We start from the raw sequence: 23,889 nt of genomic DNA, 5'->3' as shown, positions 1-23,889 counted from the left end.
ATTATAGGCTATTCTATCTAATAAAAATAAAACTGAGCAATTCATACCAAATGGTTAGTGACTTCAATATGATGCCTTCATGTTGGCTATGGTTACTAAACAAAAAATGCACGATTAACTAAACCATTGGTTAACCATTTAAAGAAAAAAACATCTTTAAACATTCCTTTTGTTTAAGGCTATAGCAGCCTATATGTTAAATAAGCATGCAGCCAGGTGATAAAAAGACCAGAGAGAGAGGCTTACCAAAAGGCATGTTTGTTTATTAGAACCAAAAGAGATTGCACATGTCAAGTTCCAGAGGTTGCATTTTCAGAGTGGATTGATAGTCTCAGTTACACATACACACGCACGCACACACACACACACACACACACACACACACACACACACACACAACTTAAGTCCTCCAGTTTTGCTTAAGTGATGATGGAAATCAAAGTATAATTCACCAGAATTCTCCATGAAAACAATATAAAATTCATAGACGCTACAGTGCTGATATGAGATGTCAGCTGTGCAGCAGTATTTCTCCCCGTTTCGTCTGAGTTCCTTTTTATGGCCTATATAATGATCAAACAAACATTACAAAAAAACAAAACACTGCTTTGGATGTTTTCAAATTTTAACATTCTAACACATTTGTATTTATATTAATCACATAAAACACGGTTTCCCTTTATGGTGCAGCATTCCATTTTCTCTCATAAAATAGAAAGTGGTGCCTAATTTTCACCTCTATTTTTTAAAGGATTACCAAATATAGGCGCTTCAGTTTCAGTCTGCAATGCCAAGTAATATCAACAATTACTGCGTGGAAAAGTACTTTACTTGTCTCAGTACATAACTGAGACAAGCTATACAGCGCAAATAACACTAACACTGTATATGAATGTTCTCGTGGTACCAAGGTGTAATATCAATTAACATATAATGAAAATGCATGCCAAAAATAGGTCTTATAACAGGACTAATGAGTTATCTGGAAAATGCATCCATCGACTAGATCCAGTTTCAGAATTGTAAGTTCCTCATTTTGCCTGAAGGTCTATTGACCGAAACGTTGCCTAAATAAAGTTGTCCTTATTGTGCAAGTGTAGGATCATTTTATTGTATTCTAAACGTACTCATTTTAAAAGGAGAAAAACATTTTGCATTCATCCAATGTTATAATTATTCCTTAAAAGAACCTATAATCTGTTTCATAATTCAATGCTTAACACGTTTAGTGGGACCACATTTATGCCAAGAACAGTCAAATTCAACAACACAATTCAGCACAAGTTGGCCTGGGCCGCGGCGTGGCGGTCCAGGCACCCTAGGCTGCAATGCCAGCCTGACGGCGTGTCGCGGGTTCGAATCCCAATCCCGACGACCGTTGCTGCGTCACTCCCCATCTCTCTCCCCGTTACCTGTCGGTCTACTGTCCTATCATTAAAAAGGCATTAAAGCCCCAAAAAAAAATATTTTAAAAAGAAAGTCAGCAAAAGCTGACACTCTGTGTCCATCCAAGCCGTCATTAACTTCCCTTATAGTGCATCAGTTTAAAGACCCACGGTTTAGAGTTAAAAAAAACTTCTTAAAGCACTATAAAAGAGACCATTTAAAACAAATTGTATTGGGTAATTTGGCAATCTCAGAGAGGAGAAATTGTCATTTTGCATTCATACCCCTTGTGTAATCCCATATATAAACTGAACCAATGTTCTCTTTTATGCCACACCAGCATTACATTTGGTTGTTCAAAAAAACGACCATGTTCAACCTGCAGCGTAAATTCAACAGAATACACTTTCAAGCAAATCCCTTCAGTCTTACATAATCAAAACAAACTCTTCACTCATTCATATAGGAACCAAAATATGGTATTATAAGTGCTGGTTAAGGCTGGCAGAAACAACCACAGGGACATGAATTAGGGGTCCAGAGTTGAATAATTAAAATCTCAATACTGTCTTCTGCAATTTCCAAAGTGCAGGAAGCTGCAGTTTTTCATGAGAAGTTGGAGGCAGAGCGCCACATCTTTTTGCTGGTGCTGTGCAGAATCCATGGTGTACAAATCAATTGTGCACATTGGAGAACACCTCTCCTTCCATTCAAACCAACCAATCCAAACATTAGCACTTCATCTTTTCTTTCCTGTATTCTCATTTATCAGAATGCATCCATGAGCATTGCAGTCTTCAATACAATAATTGACATCTTTTGTTTTATTTTTTTCAGTATCATGCAACCCAAATGTAAATGCTGGAATGGCACCATGAAATGCAACATTGCCCCCAACATCCTAACAACCAGAACAGACTGTACTGTACATACAATACACATCATTATACCTTGTCAAAGAAAATGCAACTGCTTGAATGCTGATGTTATACTTACCAAAAGCATGAGGGAGAAATATATACTCACTGTATAAACATTGTGTATGTGTGTGTGTGTGTGTGTGTGTGTGTGTGTGTGTGTGTGAGTGTATATATATATATACACTGTATACATACATACACACACACACACACAACAACTGTGCTACGCATTCTCTATAGCCATAGGTGAAAGATGTGTAGAGAATGAGAAACGAGGGGAAGAGTTTAAAATTGATCCTGTGTGATTGTTATTTTGGCACAATGGAGCCAAAATGTTTAAAAACCACTCGTTGTGTGTTGATGTGAGCGGCGACAGATGCCCTGCTGGTATAACTGCCTTCCAGCCGAGTTGCAATCACAAGACGCCGATGTGAATAAACCGCACCAAAAGACATTAAAAAAAAAAGATGCTGGCCACACTCATTATTCACCTCAACAGTTCAACAGCATACGAATGTTCATAATGTTGTGGGCCGTGTCTCCCCAAGCCCTGGATGGGCTAATAAGAGCCAATCAAAAAAAATACTGTCTTGTCTGACGACGAAGGCGTCAAGCAGCAAATCTGTGGAGCCCATTATTCATCGGCTGTGCTTGAATGCTCCGCCCCCGCCAGGGTCGACCAATCCCAATCAATGCTGCATACTGATGTCCTTCCTATTCAAGGGCTTCTCGTCGGTCCAAAGAGAGAGAAAAGAAAAGTCGTATTCTGAGCAGAGGTTTGACGGAGGTAAGGAGTCCCTCGCTCAGTCCTGATGGGTCTTTTCTTGAACAACTTTGTATTCATACTGGGGAGAGGAACACAAGGGAGGAGAAAATACAGTCAGAAACATGACAGGTGAATTAACTCTCATGGCCTTTCTGTGTGTATTCAAGACTGTGCCGTTCAGTGGGAATAACACATTTACACATGGTCCTCTTGCCACAAGGACATTCATAAACACTATGGCACATCATTTCAAATTCTAGCTTTGCAATGCACAAAAAAAACTGTATAGTAGTAGTAATTTGTTACTACATCAACAGACCGACATGTCCCAACCAAAATATATAAAATAACCTTTATTGATCCCCAAGGGGAAATTAAGGTGTCATTCAGAATGAAACACAGTAAGGCACAGTAAGTAAGATAACTTTAAAATTAAATTAATTTAGATTAAATACTTAAAACATCGGAAGGGTTTATTTTGTGCAATTAATTCATTTTAATTTAAACTGAGGTTTGTGTCATGAGTACATCCATACATAACGAGGTTGATTTTTTAAATAAAAGCATCAACCTATATGCATGACATGCGGCATCACCAAATTCATAATTTGGTGTGAAATATTAGCCGACATATTTTTGGATTGTTTATTCATCAGTCCACCAAGTGAATATATGAATCAATACATGTACAGACTATCAATAGCATAAATATATGTCTACAGGCTTCAACAATTAATTTGAGATTGAATATATGTACATCCTATCAACAATGAATAATATGAGAGAATATTAATAAAGTCTCATCAGTACAGCCTAGTAGTCCATGTGCAAGTGTGCAAGAGTCAGTGATAATCCAAAAGCCAAAAGTCAAAGCAGGAGTCGGCAATAAAAAACTAAAAACTAACAGCACCAGAGTCAAAGCTGCGCGGACTCACCAAGGCTAGTTGACGCCCTATGTTGCCCATGGTTATGACACCCGCAAAGAAGATGCAAGGTAACCAGGAGCGAATGTAGAGGAAATCTGGAGAAGTATACCTAAAGAACACACAAAACAAACACGAAAACTATTTTATAACAAAAACATTTTCTTCACCACTTTCTTATTGAACCAGTGTTGTGTGTGTCGTGGCTTTTGTACTGTGGTAAAGACTTTAAAGACCTTACATTTATGAGCAAGAAAAATAGTTTTGCGCTGTTGAGGCAGCCAAATACATTACTACATTACTTTCCTCTACATAAAAAACAGGTGGAAGTGCAATGAGCTTTATTCAAATTCTCAGCACAGCTGGAACACCTCTTTGACCGACCAGATTGCCTGACATTGAAAACTTCCTGCCGCAGCAGATCTCACATCATCTGGTCAGAAAACGAGCCAGAAGAACAGTCAGGGGAGTCACTTCACAGAAACCAAGAACAAGATCATTGTCTGGACTGACAGACCTCCATAATGAGATCATAGCCACAGCTCTGTAGACTCACTGAAAGACTCCATTGTAGACCAGGAGCTGGGTTGCCAGAGTTGCCAGCAGGGCGATCCCTACACCCAGGCCAAAGCCGCTGCGGGAGCGGTCGAACGTCCACCACAGGCCAACGGAGAGTGCTGCCAGAGTCAGAGACAGCTGCACGTTGTTGGCAAAGTCCACTTTCTGACAGAGGCAGAGGGTCAAGGAACTGGCAGTCAGCAACCTAGAGAGCTTCAAGCTGTGTCATACACATATGTCACAGTGTGATATACCACATGGTGGTAACTCTAGTTAACATGGTGATTTCAAACAGCTAATCATCTACTTAACATACGACTGTTGTTTTACTCTGTTACTCTGATATATGGTATATCGACACAACATGTATGAAAAAGCACATACATAATGCAACTTTACAAAAGGAATAAAAAGATTATTCAATTATTTGCTCAAAATTTACTCTGAATTAATTGACAGCCCCTTAAGATGTAGCGTCTCATTTTCATAGGGGTCCGTCCTTGTCATGCACAAAAGGTTTTACATGTACTTTCTTAATCACTTTCATATTTTGATCACTGCACAAACAAGCTAAATTGAATTAGTTAAATGGTGGTAGCAGCAACTGCAGCGTTATCAGCCAAAGCTTGCAGGATACGGCGCTGGCATGGTTAATGCCCACAAACACGGCCACGCAGCGCATCACACTGGACCATTCCCGCTTGAACTTGTGCGGCTCACCCAGACGGCTGTCAATGCAGGGGTAAAGCAACCCGATCATTGCTGTGAACATGGACATGAGAAAGGGAGGGGAGGGGGGGGGGGGTGATAGAGAATGAGGCGAGTGAGAAAAAAAGCAAAGACAACACAACAGCTTTATTGCTGCACCAGCCCAATCTCAGCATGCCTAACATGACAGTATTGTTGTGCAGAGAACAGCTTCCACATGGCAGCGAGCTGTGGAATTCTGATGACACATTGAAGCCTGTGAAAAACACTGCTTTTTAATGGGTTAGTTCTACACTGACCATCCTGACCATCAGAAGTTGATGTCTCCACTGTCATTATGTGTAAAGTGTACCATACATTGTTGATTGTTTATAAAAGGTGCTAGGGACATTTTTTCTAATTCAGATGGATAAATTACATTTATCCATCTGAATATGGGCCTTGATTAGAAATATGGGCCTTGATTACATCTGATTTTGAACCTTTTGTGCCAGATGAACAATGAACACCTCACCTACTGATTCTCACTGCATTTGAGAATACAGGAATAAAAATAAACCACACTGGTTTTATTAATGGCTTCACAACTGACTTGCTATCGCCTTTGGACCAAACTAATCTAGCGTAAGCACAAATTAATGTTGCTCTGTCAGTGCTTAACCCCTGAGGATAGAAGACCTAGCATGTGTGTATGTGCGTTATCAACAAGTGGAAATGACACGCTCCTGCAGGAAGCGTGTGTGTAGGCAGGGTCTCTGGAGTAAGAAGTGCCTGGGGCTGTTGTGCTCTGTGCTGAGCCACTCGGGACTCTGTCAACTGCTTCTGCGCTCCCTGCATTTACATTCATACCGTAACACCCAGGGGACTATATTTCAATAATGGTAGCTAGTCAAGCCTACTGGGCACCGAGTGCGTGTGTGTATCTGCATGTAATTGTACACTTCAAAATGTCTTGCGCTACGGATGGACTGGTTGTTTCAATGCGACTGTCATAAAGATGTGATGTTATGAGACCACAACTCTGAGCACCTAAAATTGGCTTGAATAATCATATATATATTTTTCCTGCTCTTCAATTCATCTTATTTTTGCAGTTTCCCAACTGTTTTCTCACACTTTTTTTGCCAATGTACTGGGTCTGTGTTACTGCCAACCCCCCTTTTTCACAATCATACGGTATTGGCTTGAATATAAGACAAACCTGATTAAAAGATGACCCCCCCCCATTCAAAAGCTGCCATTTAACCACTTCAAGGTGGATAAACATTAAAAAGTACATTAACTGGGGTTCGGTCAGTTTCAGGTTAATTGAAAAAAAAACATGTCATTATCAGACGTTCTGACAGCATGCACACACTGTAATTGTTTACCAATAAACATGCATCTGACGTACATACTAAGATTGATACACAAGTCAGAAATACGCAAAACATTAAAGAAGGAATATGCAAATTCCCTGGAATTCCCCTTTCAGTGTGTGAGCCAATAGAAAGCAACAATGGTGAGAAAACTTAAGTAAAAGCAACCTCTGACTGTTGGCTAAAACTGAAGGAGAGGATGGGGATGAAGAGAGACATGGAGTTGGCCTCTTTGTAATCAATTAAAAACAGCGCATTGAATATCTGACAGAGTGTGTGCGTATAGTGTGAAAGAAAGAAGAAGCCAAGAGGCGAAGATCGGCTTGCATTGGCTCCAGCTAAATTTATATTTGGGCCAATACAGTACATACATATAGCACATATATAAATATACCGTCTACATACATACATATTAATGCACATGCTTTATGTCAGGTTTGTGCTGATGTGTAGATAATTGTTCAGATCCAACTTTATTTAGTTTTTAAAGTTGTACAATGCAGAATCCCAAATAACGATTTTTAGCAACCTCTGCTGGTCACTACCGTCACTGCATACAATTTCCGTAATCCTCGATTACCCAGAATTCCATTCGTTTTCACCGGAAGCCGGAAGCGTTTCAAAAAGCGATCTTTTAATTGTTTTATACTATCTACGGATCGTTTCTCTTAGCCAGTGGAGCATTAGTTACCATGAGCTGTGCTTTCTTTTTCTGTTCTTTTTCGATCTTCCAATCCTACATTCTCTTAACATCAGCGTGAGGTTCCTTTTTGCTATTACCGCGGTAGTTCCTGGCCAAACAGGAAACCGTTGCGGTAGTTCCTGGGGACGTCGGCCACGACGTCATGACGTTGGCCAGGAACGTCATTTCCCCGGGAAAGTCCCCCCCTTCACCGTTCAATAGAAAATATATAAATAAAAGGCTTCCGGGGGTGAAATTCATGGAGTGGGTGTTGTGAAACTTTTGCCACTGACAAAAGATATACAATTTAACTTTAGTTTTGTTGAAAACGTTACCTAGTATTACTTTAAGTCAAGCATGTGCGTTGTGAGCTGACTGTAGGTGCTCTGTATGTAGAAATGTAGGTGCTACAGTGTATGTATGCAACATGGAGACAGTTTGCTCATTGGCGGAGATGTCGCTTAGATGTCGCTTGCTGCACGACCATTCCAGTGCTTCCTGTGCGATCTTAAATCAGTGACAGCCCTATGTGGATTCTCCCTTCATCCTCTCTTCTCATAACATCTCTATCGAGGCACGGTGTTTATTCTGTGTTTTATGTGTGTGTGCACCCTTTATTCTACCATTGCTTACATTGTATTGTGGACATCAAATTATTTAATTTAGGTTACTACATTGTCATTGCAGTTAATTTATGTAACTTAGAAATTCCAATTATATTAAAACTAATTGGCTATCAAACTGAAGAAAAAAAAAAAAAACACAGTTGAAGATCTGATTGGAGTCAGTGGAGGGTCCTCGACTGGAGACATTCATTGCCTCGGTCTCAGTAAATATATCAATGGAAGAGGGACAGAAAGCCAGGAGCCCACATTTAAAATCCTGGCCCCAGGATATTGCGTAAAGCCACAATGTGGATTATAATGTAATTTCTTTATCAATAAGAAAAATCTATAACACATATTGTTGCTACTCCTCACATTTTGGTGGGTGCTCCTATGACTTTTACTAGAGTTCCTAACTTTTTGAAGTTGGGAGAACCAGTGCTACCATATAAAAATAAATGTTGTGCCCTGCATAGTGCATACAGCACATACATACTGTACATGCAGCACATACTGCACACATTGTACATACATATATCAGCACAAACATACAATACATACATATTGTACATAATATACTCTATGCTGCATATATACACTGTATATATAGTACACATTGTACATAATACTGCACATACATATATAAATGCATACATACTGTATATAGATAATGCACATATATACTAATATACAATATGTACATACTGTACATGCACACATACATACTGTACATACATGCATACTGCACATACTGTAACACATTGGTTCTCAAAGTGGGCTCCGGGGACCCCAAGGGGTCCTTGGGGGGGTGCTAGGGGGTCCCCAGCTAAACTAGTTAATATGGCGTCACAATCATTTTAACCACTTTAACCATATTTTATACTTTGGCTATTTTTGAAAAATCCTGGCACAAAAATAACTTTTGGGACAGGGGGGCCGCAGCCAAAAAAAAACATCATTTTGGGGGGTCTTGACATGAAAAGGTTAGAGAACCACTGCTGTAACATTACATACTGTAACATACATACATAACGTTCAATGTTATCGTCCTACCTGAGGCCGTGCCACAGCAGGGTGGGACCCACCAGGCCGAAGAGAAGATACTGCTGATGACGTCCGGGGGGAACAGAGTAACGTTCCTCTGTACCTGGAGCAAGTTCAGCACCAAGGCTAGGAACACTCCCACGGAGAACAGCATGGCCCCGCGGATAACCAGGTTGGTGGTCCTGCCACAGTCCAAGTACAAAGTCAAGTTAAAGCACACTCTCTCAACTCTTTCATGCAGTGTTGCAAGATGATTTCGCCAGAGAAATAAGCAACCAGGTTTAGGAAAACAAGCCCAACAGGCCACATGATTTAAACCTATATACTGGTATACATCGGCTATTTGAAAATAGCTGATCTACAAGCTTGCAGATCTGCTATGTTCAAAAAAATCTTGATTTTCTTTTTTTAAACATTCTAACAACACAAATCTGGTACGGGGCACAATCCCTGGCACAAAACATTTCCAGATGAGGGTTAGGGACAAAATACATATTAATTTGAGAACCATTGGTTTAAATAATAATAAAAATGTGGAAGCAAGCCCAAATAAGCAACTACACTTTAGAAACAAGCGCCAAAAACCCGCAACTACCAATATTTACAAGCAACTTTACAGAAAAAGAATCCCAAAGTCGCTTATAATAAGCGGACATGGCAACACTGCTATCATGATACCACAAACACCCTCTGAACATGAACCAGCCAACTAGTAAAGACCATAATATCCACAGTTCTGAACAAACCTGTTGGTGATGGCGGAGATGTACGGCCCCCGGGGGTGGTGCTGTGGCGTCTGAGAAGACCCCGACTGCTGCTGGCCGCTGGCGACGGAGCTGTCAGCCATGGCTGTCAGTGTGAGGGACATCCGTGGTCCTCAGATAGAAAAATATGGAATGCTACCACTGCTCCACTGCTCAGCGTCCTCCACTGACATCCCAAATATGCTGAAAAACAAGCAAAGCCAGGTCATTGAGGTACTAGGTCCCAGTGGTCATTGATTGTGTCCTGCTTTTTAGTGATGAGCGGGTCCCCAGCTAAGGACCGCAATAGAAACAAGCCCTTAGGGCTTTTTGTGTTTCAAATTTAACCCCTCGTTTGAGCCAAATCTGGGTTGAACGTGATTAGTGGCGCTCCCTCTGGCGTTGTGATTGTGGACTTCAATGACGTTTGTGAAGCATTTTGACAGGTACATGGGTGTCTTTGTGGTGTAGCGTATCTTGTAGTAGACCAGGCCCATTGCAAGTTGCTGTACTCTGTCCTCTACCCTGAGCCATCCGACCCTCGCAAAGTGAGCAGGGGTTAAATGAGTTGTAGATGTAAGGCCAAGAAGTAGCCTGACCAGTTTGTTTTTGGACGTCTGGAGCCTTGTTACTTTAGTTGGAAACAAGCCAAAGTGCATCCTTTTGTATGGAACTGTAGCCTACTTCTGTGCTTTTTTTTTGCAAACTGTTATAAAGTATTCAATCAATCGATCGATCGTACCACTGTGCCATTTGCAAACTGTTAATAAAGTATTAAATCAATCAAAATGATTGATAGTTAGGAATCAAATGGACCTCCAGTACAGGTCGGTATTTAGATTTAACAGTGTAGAATAGATTGGGCAGATGTAAAAATCGTGTTAATGGGGGTCCGTGGCCTGATGCATATGCATACAAAATTGGGGGGTCCGTGACATAAAATAAATTAATATTTTTTTTAAAGCTGAGTATTACTGCATTACGATTAATTATTTGGTTACTGTGGGCTGTTTACTGTTTACTTTTAGTGAAAGCGAAAGAGAGGAACCAGTTTGTTATCCGTCATGGTTTGTTGCAGTGGTGTAAAGTAACTAAAAAGTGCTGTACTTAAGACAATTTTGAGGTATTTTTTGTACTTTTACTTCTACTCCACTATACATCTCAGGGCCGGGGGAAATGTTGTACTTTTAGTTTACTCCACTACAATTATCGTAGTTAACAGTTGTTAGATTTTCAATATTATTACAAAACACACTAACTAACCACTTCAACCCTACATATATTTCGGCCATTTGTAAGCTTTAATCTGCTATTTTCAAATGATTTTTTATCCATTTTGAACTTGTGAAATGGGACATTCTGCACAATGAGTACTTTTACTTTTGATACAAGTATATTATATTTTGATACCAATACTTTTACTCAAGTACATTTGGAATACAACCCCTCTACTTGTAACAGAGTATTTCTACATGGCAGTATTGATACTTTTACTTAAGTAAAACATGCGAGTTCTTGAATTCTTCCATCTGGACTGGTTTGTTGTCTGATTGATTGATTGATTGATTGATGTACTTTATTTAGTAAGACATGAGAACAACAGTACATGGAAGTACAAATTCACAATACAAGGTCTACTAAACTGGAAGAATCATTAAGCACTGAGCTTGGTTAAGATGAGATCCCCATGCACACAAATCATGATGACATATAAGAGACAGACAGATATACACACTACTATACAGAACGTCATACAATCAGCTTACAAAATCAGATCAGATCAAAATCAGATCAGACCAAAATCAGATCAGATCAGATCAAACAAGCCCGTCCTCTGCGGATAAACAACATGTACTTAAATAACCTTTACCCGAGCTAACCAGGACAGCTCATTTATTTATTCATTGCCACGTTCACTGGGATTTCAGCATTTCCAAATGAAATCACGTTTAAAATCCATCCATGTAAACATCGATAAATAAATATAAGGAAACGCAACAAAGCTGAAATACCTGTTAAAATAATAAACAAACGAGCTGTCGTCCAGCTAGCTGTCTCTACCTTATAGGCTTTAGCATTGGAACTAGCTTGATTAACTCTTCTTGTTGTATGTATTATGATTTATAACTACCTGTATGAGGCACATCGCTGTAAAAAAAATGGTTGCTCTTACCGTAGGTTGAAAGTTCCGCTTATACATTTCATAGGATATGTAATATAATAAATAGGATTAATATTGTGCATAGACAGAACTAGCAGGACAGTCAAAATTAGCCTGCTCGCTAACTTCCTCCCTGCGCTCTGACTGCTCAGCCAATCAGCTAGCTTCCAAAGGCATGACGTAAACCTCATTACGCAAACCTTACGCATCAAAGCCAGTGTTGCCATGTCTGCTTATTAAAAGCGACTTTGGGCTTCTTTTTCTGTAAAGTTACTTGCAAATTATTGGTATTTGCGGGTTGCTTTTTTTGGAGGCTTGTTTCTAAAGTGTAGTTTGTTTTTTCATGTCATGGTCATGGACCCCATAATTGACATGTATTTGTCCCTTAGCCCCCATTTGAACATGTTTTATGCCAGGGAGCCCTATACCGTTTTTGTTAGAATGTTTAAAAAATCTTCCAAATATTCCAAATTTTATTAAAATTATTTTTGATAATAGCAGATCTCCAAGCTCACAACGCTTGATTGGCTATTTTCAAATAGCATTAATGTAGGTTTAAAGGGCTCATGTCCTAGATCTGGTTGCTTATCTCTCTCACAACATCTGGCAACGCTGATCAAAGCGCGGGTCGAGGTCTGATCTGTGACTCTTTTATTTAGAGACGTGGCATAGAGTTAAATAATACAGTGGCAGCTATTATGCTCTGCAACGAGCAGTGGTGGGAAAAGTATTCACATTTTTTACTTAAGTAAAAGTATCAATACTGACTGCAATATAGAAATACTCTGTTACAAGTAATTCAAAATGTACTTGAGTAAAAGTATTGGCATCAAAATGTACTTAAAGTACCAAAAGTAAAAGTACTCATTATGCAGATTGACCCATCTCACGTTTTCAAAATGTATAAAAATCTTTTGAAAATAGCAGATCTATATGCGTTGTGAGCTTGTAGATTGGCTATTTTCAAATGGCCGAAAGCTTAACTGGTTAAGACATAATAAAATAATATATGTTTTGTAATAATAATCAAAATCAAAGTAAGTAATTATCAAAAGTAAAAGTACAGTATTTGTCTCTGAGATGTAGTGGAGTAGAAGTAAAAGTACAGAAAATAACGATAACACAAAAAAGTCCTGAGGACTTTTCCATTGAGGTCATATGTTCCTCTCTATAAGTAAAGTAAAAGCAGCAAAATGTTTTACTTAAGTACAGTACTTGATAAATGTAGCTACTTAGTTACTTTCCACCACTGTCTGCAACTATGAATCATCACCTTTAATTATGTACATTTTTCTTTCTTTCTCCCTTTCTTTCTTTCTTTCTTTCTTTCTTTCTTTCTTTCATCCTTTCTTTCTTACCACACAGTCGACTCCATTCATCTCCTTCAACTTCAACATAAATTTCATCGTCAATCACAAGTTTGTTTACAGGTGTAAAACAGTGGTTGAAATTATTTTCCATACACTTGTCCACGGATTGCACTTCAAAAGTTAATCACAAGAAAAAGTAAAATGTCAAATAACAAAATAACAATGTCAAATCTCAAACACACATAAGATGTGTTCTTAAACAAGACCAGGAGACCTGGTTCTGCCAGACCCAGACTTCATGGCTTCATGACAAAGGTATGGAGAAAACAGGTACAAAACATGCACTACGTCACGGCTAAGCCGGACTTCACATGACGTGTCAGCCTGTGTATGCCCATGTATGGACGAAAGGGGGCCAGACTTTTTTGGCTGGGGCCGGAGGACAAATGGACCATGCCCATGGACGAAACAGGTACAAAGTCTCATGTAAGCCCGACCCCTTGGGTCTGGCAACAAGACCAGGAGACCTGGTTCTGCCAGACCCAGACTTCACATGACGTGTCAGCCTGTGTCTATGCCCATGTATGGACGAAAGGGGGACAGACTTTTATGGCTGGGGCCTAAGGACAAAGTGACCAAAACCAGTTTTTTGCCCATGTATGGAGAAAACAGGTACAAAACATGCCCATGTATGGACGAAAAGGGGACAGACTTTTATGGGTGGGGCCTAAGGACAAAGTGACCAAAACCTGTTTTTTGCCCATGTATGGAGAAAACAGGTACAAAACATGCCCATGTATGGACGAAAGGGCGACAGACTTTTATGGCTGGGGCCTAAGGACAAAGTGACCATGCCCATGTATGGAGAAAACAGGTACAAAGCCTCATGTAAGCCAGACCCCCTGGGTCCGGCAAAAAGAAAGAAAAAAGGCAGAGTAGGCTACCTCAGTCTCTTGGGAATGGAGTTATAGCCTATTCACTGCTGAATGATAATTGATCTCTGAGAGTCTAGGTCTATACATAAGCATTTTACACCATCAGAGATCAAATATCAATAAGCATTTTGCCTAGTAAAGGCTACATGATTCGGGCTCGCATCATCATTAGACTACAGCAGCACTAAGTACGAGCATCTGTCTGCTTTTTAAATCCACTGTGTTAAATGCAAACTGCAGTTAACAACAATACAGTAGACTCACTAACACCAGTGGAATGGGAAGGCATGGATGGCCTGTTCTGTATATGTTCCAACTATTGTGTTGCCTGACATAATCCCCCCCAAAAACCCATCATGAGCACCCGGCCCCGCTGTACGGTGAATACAAAATCTAAATGGGACTACGGATTAACTGTGATCCACTCTGCACTGCGGCTCACTCACCTCTGCAACTCCCTGTAAGCCTATTAGACCACAAGAGCAAATCAAATATGGTGCAGATGGAATAGTGATATAAGTGAAAATATGAGAGAGAGAGAGAGAGAGAGAGAGAGAGAGAGAGAGAGAGAGAGAAACATACAGACAGAGACAGAGAATGAAAGCTGATATACAGGAACAAACAAAGGCACACAGTGAACATTTAATTTCTAACCTATTTGTCATTATAGAATATCCTAGCAGGGGGGGGGGAACTGTGAGGTTTGAATAACTTCCATCATGCTATCAGTCAAGTCCAATGTACATGTTCTTTGAACAGTCTTGAGATACTGGCTCCATGATGCTGTATAGCCTTCCAAAATGTTACTATGGAATGTTTAATTTTATTATATTGAGGAAACAAAACCAAAGAATTCTACTCTTATGTACTCATATATTAGATGTAAATTCTTTAATCTTCTAAATTGAACATTACACACTCACTAAGACCATCCATAAATAAAAGACAATCTCAAATGATTAATAACAGCTTACATCTTTTTTTCTTTTTTTTAAATTCATATATATCTAATAGGGTGACTCAGCAAGTCCTGCATGCCACATTACCCACAATCCCATGGGAGACATCCTTAACCCCAATAATTAGAGTGATAAAGGAATCGTAGTAGGTAAAAGCAGGATATGGGGGCTTTCAATTAGTTGTCAAGGGCCATTTGGAGGCCCCCTGACACAGCCAGAGAAGAGCCAGGGATACAATTTATCATCCTGCCTGTGCCAAACGTTAAGGGCCTTTTCATTATCAGGCCAGTGAGTCCCACTGTCAGCCCCTTGGTATAAATGTGAGTGATGGTGCGGGTGGGTGGGGTAGAGGGTGGGAGGGAAGGGTTGGTAGAGGTGGGGTGGGTCCCTTGTAAATGTCATCCCCATTGGACCGTTGCAGGTCTCAGCTCCCAAATAATAGGCCCCCTGACCTCTCTGTTGTCTATAATTAACCTCTAACCCCCTCCCTCCCCTGCCTCATCCACCAATCCCCAGATAGTGATGATACAGGAGATGCTTCTCTCTCACTTTGAGGGTGGAGGAGAAATGGGAAAGAAGGGAGAGGATTGGAGCAGGACAGGGTAACAAAAGAAAATGGCTGCTCCTACAAGCTGTTACACGTAATACAGTACAGTACAGTGCTGTGCTAATCAATAGCAATATGTGTGAATGGCTGCAAGGAGAAACTGAGTAAGAAAACATCTATACATATTCAGAAATTGGAATCTGACATTCAGGGGGAGATATTAGAGATTACAAAAATAAATACATTTTAAAAAGGTGAAAATGCTACATGAGAATGTATGAGTTATGCATTTTTTCTTTAGCAAAGGTTAATGTTCAAAGTATGTTTGGCATGTGCAAAAAACAAATATAACATCAACATTCCTCTTAATAAAACAAGTATATTCTAGAAGTGACTGAGATAATTATGCAAATATAATTTCATAGATAACTTAAAAGGAGGATTTTTTGCAATGTGCATGTTAGACCTATAACATATATACCCACAGGTCACGCAGTTACAGATAATAAAAGCCCTCTGACAATGATTATTTGGCATTCCCTTTCTGTGCTCGACATGCTATGCATGATGCATCTGCATTAACATCTGTACATTTGCCATAACCAGTAACAGGGGAATGGCCAGTAGTCAAGCCCAGAAGAAAGATAACCAAATTTGAGCATGTTGTACAGTAGCAACCCCTCTGTAGACGTACTGTACACTGACATTTACCTCAACAATGAAACAGCAGACAGCCAAACGATGCCAGCGGTGCTTGGCTTAATGACCCAGAGTCATAACAGAAAGTCAAATGCTCCCTAATGACCTGATTAGACAGCTTTAAACATGACATTTTTAAGGAGTGTACTACACACCCAATTGCAGAGGAATGAACACACCTAGAGAATGAAGCCTGCATTTCATAGCTGAAATTAGGCATGAGACAGAGCAGGAGAATGAGACAGAGCCATTTTTTTCTTTATTCAACACCAATGAGGGAGAAGAATACATCTCATCCCCAAGCATTGCAAAACAGAGGGTATAGTCATTTATGGCGATGCAAGTCGACCAGTTCATCATTGTCTGTGAGGATTCTTGGGACTGTGGGGAAAAATGCAAATTGCCAGTGGTTGCCAACAACCAAGGCAGCAATACCAGCATGTGTGTGGCATATTGAATGATAATGACAAAGCAGGCTATATCCCCTGTGAGCAAGTCTGCGGAACAATGATTACAGATTGGCCAGTGTATCCTTACCCACACAAGGGATGGTGATTCTAATGCTAATCAGAGCCTGTGCCAAAAATATACCTGTTCTTTCAAGGCAGAAGAAAATAAGATGGAATACACCACTTAAGCTATAATTGTACAATAAAGCCCTGTTTAGTTTGATATTTTAGCCCACTGCGATTTGTATGGCGGGTCCTGCCAGGCTTAACCTTTTGCGCCACCTGCTGGCCTCAGGACAGCACAGGCCTGTGTTTGCCAGGGACCGATATTGCCTGCTTTCAAGTGATTATCTGGTGCAGGGTGTAAAATGTTGATGTATGAGCTTGATTGTCTTCTACTCTATTCAATTTGTTATTCGAGGTGGAGAGGCTATAAACGAAGAGTTCCTGAAGACGGTTCATCTCCCCGTATTAGTCGTATCGCACAGACACCAATCGTCTCTCAATACAAGACACATCAAGTGAGATTCATCCTTCATTCAATCCTCACTACTCTCAGCCCCTGGCTCCATCAGCCAATATCAGTCACCCCGGTGAATGTACTTTATTTTCATTCCGGGGAGTGAAACAAGAAGGAGAGCCGAGGCACACAGCGATGCTCAGCTGCACACTCAATGTAGGTTAATGGAAGGGAGGGGAGAATCTCCTCAGGACCACCTCTCATTGGCTGGCTGGCTCCGCGTGCAGCTTCTCCGCAGCACAACCTGTCAGTGTTAATCAGCGGCCATCTCTTAACAGCCAGCCAGGGCTATCGAAGAGGTGAGCCCATTGCTATTCAGGACGAAACAGATGATAAATCATTTGTACATAATTAGTGCTCAGCAAGGTTACAACTGACACGTATTTTCATCTTAATTAGGAGGGGAATTTGTTCCATTAATTTAATTTGGTGCGCATGAGCGGGTTAGCACCTAACTAAGTTAATCTTACACCTGTCAGGGTAGGAACGGAGTCAGGCCTTGCATTACAGCGGGGCGGAATAGTCTCTCTCTCTCTCTGATTGTTTCATATATAGGCCACCAAGACAATTGGAATGTGGCGGAGCACAACAATGGCAAACAATACAGGGACACTTATAAAAAAGATATTACTCTGGGTGAAATTAAACCATTTGTTGCAATGATGACGCAATTGTTCATACTGTGCTTTATAGCAAGTATCTCACACTGCAACAGGCTTAATGTTCTGGGGAGGGGGGGTGCCTTAAAAGATTCCTTTCTGGCTATTTTCTGATGGTCAGCATATAATGTTCACAAAGACACAGTTTACAGTGAATTATACACAACAGCATGATAGTCTACCAGGGAACACAAAATAAGTCAGAAGTAAGTTATATTCAATATCTTTTTATAACCCAAGCAAGTATCCCCTCTCGGCTCCAGGCAGCTTATAAGATAGGCGTAAATGTTCCTTCATCCTAGAACAAATATTTGACCGGATCTCGCAAATGGGCGTTATGGAGAAAAACACGTTCCATCATTGGGGGAGCTGTTGTCCATTTATACCCACCGGTGCTGATTTACCACTGAACCGGCCTTCATATATTTTGAGAGATATTGGCCTTCATATATTTGAGTGAGAATCACTGTCTATGGCCGTCGCAGTCGAACGAACAAGGGATAAGCCCAAGGACTAGGTCTCTTTTCATTGTTGAAAGGTGTATGAAGCTGTAGTAATTGCCCGAAAGAGGTACTTCGATAGAAGGAAGAGAGCAAGAGAGAGGGAGAATGAGTGATTTAGTATCTATAGGGTTTCTAATGGAATTCTCCACTGCCTCTTGGGCACTCGACCTGACAACCATTACCTGCACTGATGCATAGTCCATTATGGGATCCAACCCTTTAATAGAGTGTCTATCACATGAAATACAGAGACGTCAGGTGCCAAAGCATGCACTCTCACCCATGTGTGAAGGTTTAACCCAACTGTAATGGTTTTTCTTTTAGACGTTGCCGCATAGCCCTTACAAATGTATTGAAAATCAACACTTGCCTGAGAGAAAAAGTGGGAAGGAATTCAAGCACAAACTTACTTCTGAAATGGTGCCATTGCCCCCACTGTATAGGTCTCACAAGTGGGACTGTGTCTTTTTCCAAGCAGCATAGCATGAGTGTATATATATTCACTGGGAGTGAATGGGCTGTGACCCGTGCCATGTCTGACAACTGTAGTACCTGCTGATCAGCGGTCCGTTTCAATACACAGAATTTAAAACGATCTGGTTGGCACCATTTCCTCCATGTACACTGAAAACACCGGGATGTTGAACGTATATTCCAGTTCAGCTTTTGCTTATCATGTTCATTTTATGTTCATTTTAGTAGTCACATTAACCCGTTTTGAAATCAAATCTCAATTACAACACAATTTTTTTCCTCAATTTTTTTTCCATTAGGACTGCTTTTGTACCACTGATCCCATTTTATCTCAGTGCAAATAAAATAAACTTAAAACTAATGATTTAGGCGCAAACAAGAAATTTGCATTGTTTAAAAAATAAATAATAAGAACCATTTGAATCTTCCAAAGGAGTTAATAATTGATGATTAATATTGTGACAAAAACTATGCATTAAGTAAACACCTGCATCTGTTCGTTAACACAGCTCAATATTCCATACACTCCACCTAAAGAGCTAAACCACATAAGGGCTGTGAATAGCTGATAAGCAAACTGTCGTATGCAAAATACAGAATTTCACAACCATAATCTTCAACTGCAGAGGTGGAATTTATTAAAAGAAGGAATTGATTGATGTCACATATTTAGTCTCTATTAATGACAAAAGATAATTGAAACGGTCCAGCAAAACGTAAGGATGTGTCCAATATTCAAAAATGTCTGAATTATGTACACAATAATTCTGTTCAGAATTGTACACAGACGGACCTAGAAATACAAGGCTACACATTTAGTAGCCAGCAGTTATATAGAAGGGGCACATTAAGAATAACAGGTTCAGAAAAAAACATCTGATACATCCCTTCCAATAATGACCACCCACCCACGTAATTTACTTTTCCAACGGTGAACATTTTGTGCTGTGAGATTTTAACCACTTGCGCTCTATTTCACACTTTATTGTATGACATGTCGCACAGCCAAAATAGCTGATCTACAAGCTCACAACCCCTCCAGGCTCCACTCATGATGCATTGTGAGCTTGTAGATCTGCCGTTTTCTCAATTTTGGCCTATAAAATGACACATTAGGGACACCATGTTGACAGTGGTTAAATAGGAGTCCACAAATAGGTTATTATTTCCGTTTGTCCTCTGCCTTCTTTTCGGCCTTTACCAAGTCCTCTCTGGTAATGGGATCAATGATGGCGCCCATCTGGGTCACTACTTTAGGCTTAGTGATCTTTTTCACAGTTTGCTCAGTGTTCCAGGTTCTTCCTACAGGAGAGCGGATGGTGCTCTCAAACTGAGCAGGGGTCTCGAAGGGGAACGGCAGTGAGCTCACCTGGTAAAGGCTGATGGTGCTGTCCCTCTTATCCGAGATGATGACACTGGGGAGGTTGCGGTCTTTCCGCGGGGCGGCCGGGGCCGCCTTCGTGGTGAACCTCCTGCGTTTGCGGCGGGTGGGTACGATGCCGACACCCCCCCACTCCCCCCAGCCGGGCAACGTCAGGTCCACCGCCGTAGGCCTCCCCGCAGCTTCCTGTTTCCTCTTGTCCTTCAGGAAGTCCGAGATGACGTCGTCTCCAGCAAACGCCTGTCGGATTATGTCCCTCTGGTCTTCCTCCTTGTCCTCCTCTGTGTTTTCGATCGCTGTGGGAGCCATGGGGACTCGGATGACTTTAGTGTCCTTGGTGAGGACTTCTTTCAGCTCCAGCCCTCGATTCTTTTTCCTCTTTTTGCTCGCTACCGGCGGATCGGACTGAGGGTTTTCTGTAACTGGAACCTCCTGGTCCTCCACCAGCATCTGGTCGGTGGTCGATTCCTCCCCAGCGAGCAGCTCCACATCCTCCAGGGTCTTAACTCTCACCAGGCCCTCCTCCAGCTGAGCCGGAGCCTCGGCCGGTCCGGATTCGGCGGCGATCGTGTTCTCCTCTGGGCAGCTGTCCGCGATGCCTTTGTAGAGGCTAGTGAACTCGGACAGTTCCTCTTCCTCATCGTCAGATACAGTTTCAACCCCCGCAGACTCTGCACCGTTCTCCTCTGCAGCCCCCGCAGACTCTGCACCGTTCTCCTCTGCAACCCCCGCAGACTCTGCACCGTTCTCCTCTGCGTCATCCACCTCGTGTATTACTGCCACCGTGTCTGACTCTTCAGCCTGCCGCCGTTTACGCTTGGCGTCAAACTCTCGGAGGAGCACTTCCTCCTCGGTTTCCTCAACTTCTGGCTCATTTTCCTCCTCTTCTACAGCTGGATTTGCCATTGCAATAGGCTCCACACTGTCGCCTTCCTCCTCCTCTTCGGCGGGCTCTTTGGAGAGCTTGCCTCTCATCCATGGGTTTGTGGAATCCAACACCGGCTCTTGGTCGTTCACGAAGTCGGGCAGCATCTCCGGATCCCCCTCTTCATCTTCCTCTTCCTCATTATTGAGCGAGCTTACTATCTTCTCTGTCAGCTCCTTGTTGACTTCCAGCTGCTGCTGCATGGCCTTGCGGGCCCCCTCGTCGTATTTTGCCATGATGGCTTTGGATTTGGCCCACTTGCCACTGTTCTGGTGTTTCAGAGACATTCTCTCTTTCATCCTGGTGAGCTCCAGCTTCTTGAGTTCTTCTAAGGCAGCGGCGGGGTCCGTCTTCACCATCTCATCAAACTGCTTCACGTGTTCTTTGCGCTTCGACTTGTTTTGCACCCTGTGGTACACTTTGCTCTTGATCTTCCTCTCCCTCTTGGCTTTCGCCTCGTAGTACGACTGCAGCGCTCTGGCCTTCTGGAGTTCGGCGCGGCGGATCTTTGCCTCCTCCAGACTCATGGCCTTCAGGGAGGCTTCCTCCAAGGGGGTCAGAACGGGGTCGTGCACCGGCTGCTTGTTGATGGACAAAAGCTTGAAAATCTCCTGCTCTAGCGGAGTTTTGGCCTCCCACCCAGACACCACCTGCTCCATGACTTTGGGGCCCGGATGCTCCTTGTTCAGCGGGAACACGAGCTGCTCCGCTTTCTCATTCTGCCTGACCACGCCCTGCCAGCGGGACACCTCCGTGGCGGCTTTTTGAAAAGCCAGGTCCCTCTGAATCCTCTCCGTCTCCTGCTTGTTGAGAGGGCTGTCAATCGTGCCGTTGGAGAAGCGGAGATGCTTCAGCTGCTTCTTGGTCTTGATGGAGACAGCGGGGGTTTTCTCCATGGTGCCAATGAGGTCAGACAGATTGATTTTGCCCCCCTCACCTTCCGCGTTGACCGTGAATTCAGACATTTGGACGGTTGCTTCGGATCTTTCCGTCTTCTTCTTTCTATTCTTCTTACCTCCTGTGGTGGAAAAAGTATTAACATTTTTTACTTAAGCAGAAGTATCAATACCACAGTGTAGAAATACTGTTACAAGTAAATGTCCTGAATTAAAAATGTACTTGCGTAAAAGTATGTATTGGCATAAAAATATACAAAGTACCAAAAGTAAAAGTACTCGTTGGGCAGAATGTCCCGTTTCACAAGTTTTCAAATGTATGAAATGTCTTTTGACAGATGTAGTGGAGTAAGAGTAGAAGTAAAAGTACTGAAAATTGTAAATACTCCAGTAAAGTAAAAAACACATCACAATTGTACTTGTGCTATATAAATAAAGTGGATTGGATTGGACTTAAGTACAGTACTTGAGTACATGATGTACTTAGTTACTTTACACCACTGCTTCTTACCTCCCAGGGAGCTGATGGCATCCAGCAGCTTTTGGTGTTTCCTCTCGTCATCGTCGCTGCTGCCGTCCTCCTCGTGGATGTTTTCATCCACCACCTGATTAATGGATTGATTGAATACTTTATTTACACGGTTTGCAAAAAAAAAACAACAGAAAGGACAAAAGGATGCTAAAAGGATTAAACCCAAGAAAGCACTATGGCTTGTTTCCATTGGGGTCCATCATGTGTATTCAATAAACATTTAACGACAAACAATAACATACAATACTTTGCAAAAACATCATATAAACGCATGGTATGACAGTCATGTTTCAGGGTAGCTCCAATCCGCTGTATAGGGGAGGGAGAGGTTGGGCTAGTTTCAGGGTAATAGTAGTAGTAGTAATCGAGCAGCAAAATATTATGTAGGCTACTACAGTAATAATATAGAATACCTCGTCCTCGCCGTCATCGTAATCCACGTCGGGGTTTGTTATTATTTTAACCTTCTTCTTTATCACCTCTGGGGTTTTTGAGGATTTTTTACTTTTGACTTTTTTTACTTTCTTCTTAGTAATCTTGGCCATGTTGACAAGAGCAGCAACACAACACACACTGAACTACACACACACATGTGGTTCCGTGGGCTTTGCTGATGTGTCGTAAAACGCTCAACCGAAAAGAGGGTTGAACTGTCGCCAAGGAAGGACTGTCGCAAACAGCGTTGCCAGGTTATGCGATAGAAATAAGCAACCAGGACGTCGATGAAGCGACATGGGCTATTTGAAAATATTAGATCTGCTATTTTCAAAAAATATTGAGGGGGGAAAAGTGCAAAATGTGGAATATTTTTGAAACATTTTAACGACTGAAATCTTGTATGGGGGTCAGTAGGAACAAAATCAAATTTCAGATGGGGGTCCGTGGACAAATACATATTAATTTGGGGGTCCTTGACTCCTTCACATGAAAATGCTTGAGAACCACCGGTTCAAACAACATTAGGAAACAAGCCCCAAAAAAAACCTTATAAAAAGCAGACATGGCAACATTGAAAGTTGCCCTTTCACTGTTTTGGCATTTTGGCTGATTTTCTGTGGGGTTACACTTCCCTCCAGTGGACATAAAGGGTTATAGCATGTTATTGTCTGGCATGTAATGTTGTCGCTTGCCTTTATCCACACACGCATTAAATCCGTGTGTGTGTGTGTGTGTGTGTGTGTGTGTGTGTGTGTGTGTGTGTGTGTGTGTGTGTGTGTGTGTGTGTGTGTGTGTGTGTGTGTGTGTG

The 23,889-nt window shown here is 41.5% G+C and overlaps 2 protein-coding genes across 2 annotated transcripts; both read right to left on the bottom strand.

Annotated features, from left to right (window-relative positions):
- Positions 1 to 2,431: 2,431 nt before the first annotated feature.
- insig2 (insulin induced gene 2) lies at positions 2,432 to 12,002 on the bottom strand. Its single transcript, XM_080457149.1, has 7 exons — positions 11,867 to 12,002; positions 9,697 to 9,897; positions 8,960 to 9,132; positions 5,191 to 5,315; positions 4,552 to 4,718; positions 4,008 to 4,107; positions 2,432 to 3,151 (listed from the first exon to the last, which is right to left on the bottom strand). The coding sequence occupies exons 2-7, from the start codon at positions 9,816 to 9,818 to the stop codon at positions 3,110 to 3,112; spliced, it is 729 nt and encodes a 242-aa protein (XP_080313275.1). The 5' UTR covers positions 9,819 to 9,897; positions 11,867 to 12,002; the 3' UTR covers positions 2,432 to 3,109.
- Positions 12,003 to 19,524: 7,522 nt separating this feature from the next.
- LOC308105719 (U3 small nucleolar RNA-associated protein 14 homolog A) lies at positions 19,525 to 23,260 on the bottom strand. The gene is made up of 3 exons (XM_080456642.1): positions 23,057 to 23,260; positions 22,623 to 22,716; positions 19,525 to 22,233 (listed from the first exon to the last, which is right to left on the bottom strand). The coding sequence occupies exons 1-3, from the start codon at positions 23,186 to 23,188 to the stop codon at positions 20,072 to 20,074; spliced, it is 2,388 nt and encodes a 795-aa protein (XP_080312768.1). The 5' UTR covers positions 23,189 to 23,260; the 3' UTR covers positions 19,525 to 20,071.
- Positions 23,261 to 23,889: the final 629 nt, after the last annotated feature.

Source organism: Gymnoscopelus braueri (genome assembly GCF_963280865.1).
Source record: "Gymnoscopelus braueri genome assembly, chromosome: 18".
NCBI lineage: Eukaryota > Metazoa > Chordata > Actinopteri > Myctophiformes > Myctophidae > Gymnoscopelus > Gymnoscopelus braueri.
Note: the sequence above shows the minus strand (reverse complement) of the source record. Positions and strands in the feature narration are given on the sequence as shown.